This window comes from Patagioenas fasciata, chromosome 9, assembly GCF_037038585.1.
Source record: "Patagioenas fasciata isolate bPatFas1 chromosome 9, bPatFas1.hap1, whole genome shotgun sequence".
In the NCBI taxonomy this organism is placed as follows: Eukaryota; Metazoa; Chordata; class Aves; order Columbiformes; family Columbidae; genus Patagioenas; species Patagioenas fasciata.
Window position 1 is genome coordinate 25,947,399 of NC_092528.1, and position 10,280 is coordinate 25,957,678.

The 10,280-nt window shown below is 49.0% G+C and overlaps 1 protein-coding gene across 1 annotated transcript; it reads left to right on the forward strand.

The window, feature by feature from the left end:
* Positions 1-5,829: 5,829 nt before the first annotated feature.
* LOC136105307 (cytoskeleton-associated protein 5-like) lies at positions 5,830-10,026 on the forward strand. The gene is made up of 2 exons (XM_065845008.1): positions 5,830-9,556; positions 9,974-10,026. Exons 1-2 carry the CDS (start codon positions 5,830-5,832, stop codon positions 10,024-10,026), a joined length of 3,780 nt encoding a protein of 1,259 aa, XP_065701080.1.
* Positions 10,027-10,280: the final 254 nt, after the last annotated feature.

Below are 10,280 nucleotides of genomic sequence, written 5' to 3' on the forward strand. Positions count from 1 at the left end.
GATGTGGAGACTTGGTGGTCAATGAGAAAACCTAAGTCACCTCTTAGGCTGCTTGTCTTCAAAATGCTGCCCATCTTCGGGTAGCAGCAGCAAATGGCATCCACACTTACGCACACACACACATTATCTCTTAAAGCGATTTCTTTTTGTTGTTTGTTTGCTGTGGTCTTTCTAAGGGACCAAGAGACACAGTGGTATTTTAGACATCAAATTACTGTGATTGTGACTGAGTCAAATCCACAGCACTGGCACTTCAATCAGTCCAGAGGATTTACACCCATCACCAGAGGCATCACTATAAATCACGGCTGTATATTCCAGGCGATGTGTGTTAGGAAAGTAGTTCACAGTGCAAATTTACTCCACACATACCTTGTTCTGTTCTCAGCCACAAAGACTAAAAGGTTTTCTTACCTGGTATATTTTACTCCTTACAACATCCCTGACAAACACTGCTTCTGGGATTCCTTCGTAAAGTTTTCCTTTGTTCTGCTGCACAGGAGGAGGTTTTGCATCTCTGTAAAACTAAGATGTTAATCTTATGCCACCAATTCTTCTCCATCTAAATGAACTGGTTACTGCAGCTTTTCTACCCACTGCATCATCATTAAAGGCAATATTAAAAGGTTCGATATGGCAGGAGAGAGCATAAGAAAAAAGACATGCTTCTCTCAACGGAAGATAAATTCTTTGTGCTTTTGCAGAGCCTCTTCACTTTCTGGCTGTGCTGGTTTGTGATGTGCAACTGTGGGTGAGTTGGAGCCACGGAATATGCATCCTCCGTGGGGAACAGGTATCACTTGCACGAGAAAGTCACCATTCAGGATTAAAGGTAACAAACATTTTGTAACCATCATATGTGAAGGAAAGGTGGAAAATGGGAGATCTTAGAGATCTTCGTGGCTGAAGGGCTGAGCATGACCCCGGTGGAGGTGGATTCACCATCTGAGGGCACGTTAAATCGCTTCTGATCTGTGCTCAGCGTAGCTCTCTGTGGGGGTTGTTGCTTTTATTCTTGGTCTGCGCCTCCTTTCCCTGTAGGCAGGAATCTCGTTAGATTTGAGTTGGGGGCAGGTGAATCCTTTGTCCTTGGGAACTATAGCAGTGAAACGTGAAATCCCAGCTGTACCATGCTCACTCACCACAGGGCTGAGCCACTTCACAGCTGACCGGCGAGAGACCAAGGCAGTGGGGGACATGTGTGGTGAGGAGCTGCTGGCATTGCCCTCCCCGAGCCCAGAGGCAGGGCTGGATGCTGCTCTCCCTTCCTGGAGCTGGGCAGCCGCGGCTGCTGCCGGTGCTGCAGGCAGGTTAAGGGCTGCCTGCTCCCTGCCTGGCTGCTGGGAAGCTGAATCCTGCACCCACTGGAGAAGACTTGCCGTGATGTGATCTTAAGTCTCACCAGCTCCTGGGAGCCTCCTCTCCTCCTCCCTCATATGAGGAGTAGGTTTTGCAGTACGGTGGGGTTGAGGGCGCTGTCCTCTTTACTGGAGCTGACTGCATTGCAGACTGGGCAGGGAATGGTGATCCCCCCAGTGTTTCAGGGGGACAGGGGCAGAGCACTGGCAGGGAACCCTTTTTCACCCTCTGGATTTCTGTGGCTGGTGCAGCTGTGGAGGGTGCAGGATTAACTCACCCTTGGGAGAGGGGCAGGGCTGGCATCTTCGGGGGCAAAGCCTCCAAAAAGACATTTGAGAAGCACAGGTAGTGTAGATCATTTCTCAGCCCTAAAAGCAGACAGGATGAGAAGATTATCCCATTTGAAAGAGTGGAGACAGACTCTCTAAGGAGAGAACAATAGTCCTAGCTCATGTCTGATGCCTTTTTTGCTGTGCATCATCAAGGGAGCAGATTTTCAGGGATTTGGTAAAGCAGACACCTCCCCATCCCTGGCTGCTCACTCCTGTCTTGACTGAGGTTCCACTTGGCTTTCAAAAAGCAGCTAATTCTTCAATGCTGAGACAGCCTCAAGACAGCAGCTACAGGAACAGAAAGGGGGTGGAGGTGCCAGGGGCTTGAATATTCTTATGCGTCGAGTCCATATTTCATGGGATATAAATAGACCACTCCTCGCCTGAGGTTTTTCTTCATGGTCCCTATGCTCAGCCAGGGCTTCTGAAGGGAGTTTAATCCTGGCAATTGATGGAGTGAAAGTCATCGCAAATAAGGATACGGATGATCCTCAAGCACAAGCAGGAATTAAAGACAGTGATTCACATGTTACACCAGCCTGTTTCAGCAATACAGCTGGCGTCACGTCACAGCAGCTTCTGCGAAGCTAAATGAAGATACACTGGTGGAAGCACGTGCGAATGTCCTCAGTTCAGAGGCAGACAGACAAACCCTCTCCTTCCGTCAACTCAGGAGCTCCTGGAGTTTGGGGAAGTGGCTTCCAGGGTATTAAACATGGTATCACCACATGTAATTGCAATGCAGCATCTCAAGCAGTCCCAGGTGCTGGGAGCCATACAAACAGAATGCAAAAGACAGTCTTGCCCTGCTGAGCTAAAAAACTAGAAAAACAAAGGAAGATTTATTGTTTCTCTTTGATAGGTGGGAATAATAGGGTAAAAAGATTAAATGACTCTGTTTAATCCCTGGCCACACAGCCACGAAACAGTGTCCCAGGCTGGGAAGACTCTTGCTGAGCAAGGCTGAGTCTGGGATAAGCACATAGATATGGTCATCTCCCACGGGCCAGAGCTGCCAAAGGGGAGAGCAGGTTTTGTGAGAGGTTTTCCAAGTGACGTTCTCTGGAGTTCAACGGAGGAGCAGCCTCAGCACAGGCCAGAGGGAGGTGAGGAGCTGTAATGATCCATACATGGCTGATTCATCTCCCCTCTTGCACTCGGTGTCACGGGCAGGCCCAGAGCAATCCCCATTCCAGCAGGTATCTTCAACCCGGTGATTCATCTGAGTGAGGCAGTGCAGGGAAATGTCCATGAGGAACCAAATAAAAGGGCTTGAAATTGCTGTCTGAAGAGTTACTTTTAAAGAAAATGAGAAAAGCTTATATGAGGCCTAAAAACACACATCACTCGATGGGAAGTCAGTGAGGAGCTGCCCAGCCATCCCCAGCAGCAAACTCTCCGACTAATGATGCCAGGGGGTCATTCACTCTAGCAAGCAGGTCAGGATCTTTTTAATGTGCATCCCAAATTGGTAAAAAAGGCAAGTCTTCTTTGGCCTGAAAGGCTTAATGGTGACAGATAGCTTGAAGCGATCCTAGTGCAGAGCAAACGCTTGTGGGATCCAGATTTCACAACCTGTGTCCACTCTGACACCAGATCATTCCTTTTGGCTCCGCAGAAACGACCAAGAATGTGGACCGATGAGCACAGCTACCCTTCACTCAGCCTGTAAGATGCTCTGGGCTGCTTTGCACTTGTGCTCTGCCTCTGGTTCCTAACAAGCATTACACCATCACTCTGATCTGCAGCCACCAGGAGCATCTCAGATTCCCAGACCTCTGCTCTCACCACAGGAATCTTCTTCCCTTTCATCCTGCCCAACTCCAGCACCTTTGGGGAGCACCAGAACAACCCCCAGCCCCTGTATGGGTCAGCATCGGCTTTTGAAAAGAAGCACTTACTGTTGCGAGTCCTAATTCTCTGAATGCGAGGCAGCAGGATGTTTATAGACCAGGTTGAGAAAAGCAACACCTGAGCAATAAAAGTTATTATGATAAAGGAACAAACTGTACTCCCTGCTTTCTGAACACCTTCTGACTCTTCGACAGCTTCTCACCAGAACAGTGCAATAAAACTCAAACTCTGTATGTTCTTTTCCTTTGCTTTATTAGGGAATTATTTGTTACTTTTTGTCAGTACCTAATTGCACTTCTGAGAATAGCCATTTGGCCAGATACTGTGAATACCTCAGAAGACTTTTTGGATCCCAGTCTTGGGAGATTTACCCCATAAACAACTTGTAGAACACAAACAAAAAATAACAAGGTCACATAAGAACTACCAAGTTCAGTTTTTCTCATATGTATAGTACAAATGCTGGTTTGTGCCATGAACTAATATTTCTAACATCATCTGAAAAAGAAACCCACCTGGTCATTCAATTAACAAAATGAATTTAATGAAGGTCCCCAATGTTTCAAATCAAGAGATTCCCTGAGAAAGCATAACATGATGCACTCAAATCCAGGCTTTGTTCATCACCTAGGTTGGCTGCTGGACCAGAGAGTGACCTGGTCCTGCACACAATACCAGAGCATCCCTCACAATGCTCTCCGCTGCCTTCCCCTCCCACACAGCTGGCTCTTGCAACCACAGCCTACCAAGCTCCGTGGTGGGAGGGAGGAAGCTCTCCTTGCCTCCAGTCCTGGCAAAGCATCCCCAGGACGTGAGCCTAGAGATGTTCTCAGGCCCTATCTTGCTTGCCCCTCAACCCTTGTAAGCAGAGTCCCCCAGGCATGGAGCAAAAGCTGGTGAATCCCTCACAGACTGGCACTGCTGTGCCCTGAGGTAGAGCGTTTGCTTCCTTACATAGCTCTGTGTTCTGCCTTCAAGGGAAATCTGTCTTTCTCCTCAGGACTGAGATTTAAGGAAGAAAAAGGATCCTCCTGGTGACTGGCTGCCACATCTTCAAGGCTCTTTTGTAAAACTTCGGTGCTGCCTCTTTTCTTCCCTGTATTACTTCTTTGCCAAGGCTTGTGATTCTTCCCAGAAGCTGCTCTGGTCCCCATGCCAGCCTCTTCCCCAAAGGGTGCAATGTGGGGGGACATCGTTGAGCAGAAGCCAAGGAATGAGGTGCACTGCAGCCAGCAGAGAGAGCCAAAGAGCCAAAGAGATTGTCCTATTTATGGTCGACATCTGTAAGACCAGATGCTTAGGATGAGTGTCTTCTGTGCCAAGGGCTGTCCGAGCTCACTAAAGTGAGATGGGCTGGAAACAAGGGTCCTGCAAAGGAGCGTTCCATGGAGCGGCACTTGCAGAGGCCAGAGCCGAGTGAGGATGCAGGCAATGCTGTTGTGATGACAAAGACCTCTCCCCCAAACTATGTGCCTGCTTTTCATTTCTAAAGAGCATTTCTCATGTCAGTGTTGCCAAGTTTTAATGGATTAGAAGAAAGATAAATAACACGAAAGTAAGTGAACTGTTCTATCTAGGGTTAAATGCAGTGGGGTTCATTCTAATGGCAACCTGTAAGAAATCACTTCCATGCAAATCTTCTTCCCTTATAATTTTTTTGTTGTTTTTCAGCATCCAAAACAATTCCTTATTCACTCAGGCATTCTGAAACTTCACAGATTAAGCAGCATCAGCAAAGGCAGAGGGAGGAAAGGCTACATCCAGTTAAAGGCTCAGGGGACCAGATGGCCCGTGGTGGTGGCACTTTGCACAATGTGTGGCAGCCACTGTTTCCCAGACCGCATCTTCCATAGTTTTAATAAACAGCCCCCGGAGGCAATGGCGGCTGGAGGTGATGTTACCTGTGCTGATGTGTTCTCCTCCCAATTGCAAGAAGTGGTCCTGGACCTGGGGGTCTCAGACCCTGCTGTGGGAAGAACAGTAGCTTCTTGTGGCAATAAGACACCACCACACCAGTGTGGATCCCCACACTGTGGGGACAGCTGGGGTCACACCAACATCACAATGGCTGGTGTTCTCCAGGGCTGTTCCATGGGTTCCATGCACTCTGCCAAGGAGGACTCAAAGCTGCTGCCCTAACATCTCCATTCCCCTTGACACGACCTAGTAGCAGGAACACCCAATAATACTCTCTCGCTCCTGGTCTGAGGTCCTTGGAAGGAAACCCCATCATCCTTGGAAGGACAGAGGCCAACAGCAAACAGGAAAATTGGTCTCAAGTAACATGTTTGAACCAGAGCTCTCAGCAGAAGAGTGTGGGAAAAAGGCAGTGGCTGTTCTCCCTGAAACCTGCATACAGAATTTGGAAAGCAACGATTGGAAAGAGAGGCTTTCCAGTATGGATACCCTTCAGAAAACTGTTGGGGAGATGAAGAAAAGTGAAATACCATGCCAAGCCCTGGTGAGACTGCTGTCACAAAGACGCAAGGAAACAAAGCTCCAGGTGATGCAGAAGAAACTTCACACCATCACCTTGCTAGCCCAGAAAGGGAACTTCTCCAGAACATCTGCCCAAATTGTCCTGGAAAGTGTGGTAGAAATGGTGGGAGATGTGTTATGCAGCAACAATGCTCAAGGAGCCCTGACAGCTATAGCGGAGGCATGTTCATTGCCTTGGACTGCAAAGACAGCCATGTTGTTGGCCTTCTCACAGAATAACTGCAGGGTCCATTCCAAGATCTTGGACTGGCTGTCAAATGCAATTTTGGAGTTTGGCTTTGCAGGGATGGAGGCCAAGGCACTGGTCAATACCCTGAAGATTGCTCTTGCTTCTGTTCACGCAGGTGTGCAGAGATCAGCCATCACTTTGCTGGGGGTTATTTACCTGTACATGGGAGACTCACTGAGAGCACTGATTGAGAGTGAAGAGCTGCCACCTCTTCCCCAGATAGATGCTGAGCTGCAGATGTTGCATGGACAGGTCCCACCAATTCCCAGTCGTGCCAACCCCAAGTCACACCTAAATGACAGGGCCCAGGAGGACCCAGGGGATCACAGAAGGACTGAAGCCATAGATATTGGTGACAGGATCACACCAGAGCTGGTGTCAAAGCTGCAGGAGAAGAACTGGACCATCCAGAGGGAGGGCCTGGAAGAGGTTGCAGGCATCCTTCAGGATGCCAGATTGATCCAGCCAAACATAGGAGAGCTCCCAAGAGCCCTGAGGGCTTGTCTCTGCAACCCAAACCCCACTCTGGTACAGATGGCTCTGAGGGTCCTCCAGCAGCTGTCCACAGCCATGGGTTCAAACATCAAACAGCATATGAAGGACTTGGGTTTCCCCCTCATTGCTCTGTTCAGGGAAAGCAAAAGCAGCACAAGAGCTGCTGCCCTGGCTGCTGTGAATGCCTGGGCTGCACAGATCGACATATTGGAGTGGCTGGAGGGACAGGACATTTCAGAAGGTCCAGGTGAAAGAGTGCCTTCACAGAAGCAAGTGCTGGTGCAGTGGCTGGCTGAACAGCTGCCAATCCTCAAGTCAGCTCCCTTGGACCTGCTTCGGTGTGTGCCTCACCTCTACTCTTCCCTGCAAGACAGCAACAGGGACGTGCAGACAGCCTCACAGGCAGCCCTGCCTTTCTTCATAATGCACCTCGGTTTTGAGAAGATGATTGAGGCCACCAGTCAGCTGAAGGCAACTGCAAAGGACCATGTACTTGCGATACTAGAGAATGCCAATGACAGTCCAGCAGCCCAGTCCACTGCTTCTGCTAGGTCACTTTCCAGACATCCTAGAGTCACCACCACAACTGCTTTCCCCTCAGTTCTAACCACACCACCTGTAGCAACAGCCTTGTCTTCACAAGCATCAGCTAAAGGGCCAGCACGCAAAACCAGAGGAGAGGTTAAGGAGGGTCCCAAGGCACCCAAGTCAAGAGAAACAATACTGATGGACACAGGTGCAGTCAAGGGAAAAGCACGAATGAATTGGACTCCGAAGGATGGGGTCAGCAAACTGGGACCTATCTTCATAATTGTCCCCAAGGGGAAAGAGCAGAGAATGAGGGATGAGAAAGGCAGCAAGGTGCTGCAGTGGAACTTCACTGCTCCCAGTGACAGGTATGTCAAGCAGCTGAAAGCTCAGATGAGCAGCTGTGTGTCCAGCAGTTTCCAGGCGGAAATGTTCCACTCCAGCTTCACACACCACATTAAAGCCTTGGCCATCATGGCCAAGCACTTAGAGACAGAGAAGGAAGGAGTTATTAGCTGCCTGGACCTGATCCTGAAGTGGCTCACCCTACGTTTCTTTGACACAAATACATGGGTGCTTATCAAGAGCCTAGATTACCTCAATCTGCTGCTAACCTTGCTGATCCAAGAAAAGTACCAGCTGATGGACAATGAGGCATTTTCCTTACTCCCATACCTGGTCCTGAAGATGGGGGAGCCAAGACAAACTGTTCTTAAATTAGTGCATGCCACTCTGAAGAGGATTTGCCTGGTGTACCCAGCTAGGAAGGTGTTTGGCTTCCTCATGGAAGGTATCAAGTCCAATAACACTAAGCAGCAGGAAGGCTGCCTGGTGGAGATGGGTTATCTCCTTGAAACGTATGGCCTGGGTGTATGTGGGCCAAGCCCCAGCAAAGCCCTGAAGAGGATAGCTGCCTTCCTTGGAGACCAAGACAGTGCTGTTCATCACGCAGCTCTAAACATTATGGTCACAGCTTGCAAAACTCATGGGGAAGCCCTGTTCAAAATGATTGGGCATCTTCCTGAAGAACATATGAGGATGCTGGGACAAATTGCTAAACAGCAACCTGGCAGATCAATAATTTCTTCAGCAAAGCATTACAGTGAGAAAACTCAGCATGGCACAAATGCAAGATCTGAAGCCACCTGTCAGCACGCAGGAGATGCACCCTCTAAGGTAGATTCCACCTGCTCTGAAGGAGGGAATTTCAATACAGTGAATGTGGCTCCTCAAACATTACCTCCACCTGTAGGTGAGCAAGTGAGCAGGCTGGTCTCCAGAAAATACAGTCTCTTTAGACTGAAGGATATCATTCAGTTGGAAACAATCCCTGAGTTCCAAACCCTGCCTATCTCCACAAACACTGATGACACATGTCATAACATCACCTCCACCATTAATTCCCTTATTTGTCGCATTAGCAGTGGCAATACTGACACCAGCATCCAGGCAATGAAAGAAACTGAGGAGATCCTGAGACAGAAGAACAAAGTAGGAGCCATGTCTGGGCACATTAATGAGTTCCTTGTAGCCAGCTTTCAATCACTCAAGTTTATCAACAGGCAAAAGGAAGCAGATAAGAAATGGCAGAAGGAACAACTCATTCTGCAATGTAAATGTGTTATCCAGGTCTGTACCCGTGTCTTCCAGGAGATAAAACTGGCTCAGGAGGTCTCAGTGGAAGTGCTTAAGGATATAATGGACAATCTCTTTACCTTAATGCTAGACTTCCTGGACGGAGACCTAGAGGAAGACCAGAAGCTCATACAGTCCATTAATGTCCTCACAAAGAGGGTGTTGGAAAAATCTGACCAGACAAGGATTTTTCGTGCCTTGCTGAAACTGCTCCAAGACAGCCTGATGGGCGAGGGCAGCCCAGAGAAGTTTTCTGACCTGCTGGCTAAATGCCTGTGGAAGGCCACATGGCTTCTCCCAGCCACTATCAGAACCATCAACCTGGATGAAATCCTGCTGGATGCCCACATGCTCATGAAGGGTCTCTCCAAGGAAAAACTGAAGCAGAGCACAAACAAACACGCACTTTGGCCACTGAAAACTCTGCTGCACAACCTGTGCAAGCTGAAAGGAGCGAGTATCCTGGACCACCTCACCCTGATTGAGGATGCAGCTGGCTCCGAGGTGGAAGCTTACCTCCGAAAGACAGTCAGTCCTACTGCCAAGTATGGAGCTAAGGAAACGTCTGTAGGAGCAGGGGAGGAGGATCCCTGGGCAGTTTGCAGGGTTGCAAAGGACAAAGCAGGTGATGTTTCAAAGAGCACCTTCTAGAAACTTTGTGGGAGGGTCTAGAGGAGTTAAATTAATGGAAGAAAAAATGGCCCAGGGGAAAGTTGGAGTCTTTTCTAGAAAACCTCTGCCCCTTCTTGCAGAGCTATGTGAAGCAAAGCCTGGCCATCATCTGCACAGAACAGGACACCAGAGAACATCTTCCTCCTCTCTTGGGGATGTAACCTGAGGGGGAAGCATTTCCCTTTAGATCAGCAGGGATCCCTGGAGGGACTATAAAGGGGAAGGCTGTCACACCATCCCACCACCTGGAAAACCTGCCATTCACCCGCAGCAGCAACAGTGCCTTGAGAGCAAGACAGCTCATGGCAGGTTTTCTGCAAGTCAGCTCCCCTCGAAGAGCAGTAATGTCATGCTTCTCCCTCCTTTCCAGGCCTGTACAACAGTGATGTCCCTGGGGGCATGGAGAACCACCACCAAACATAGCATCGGGACCTCACAACTAGCCAGCCCTCCACCACACATGCATCAAGGACCAGATGGGTGAACCACAAACCAATAAAGAAAGAACTCCATCATGAATATTGGGTGAGTTACCTGTGTGCTGGGAGTCCAGGGGTGCACCCCCCAGGAACTTGTCCCAGTTTCTGGTTGATGTCTCTTTTGCTGTTGTTCAGAAGAGCAAAGAGTGGGGTTGGTAGTGCTGGGACACAGGTACTCAGCTGGGAAGAATTAAAAGA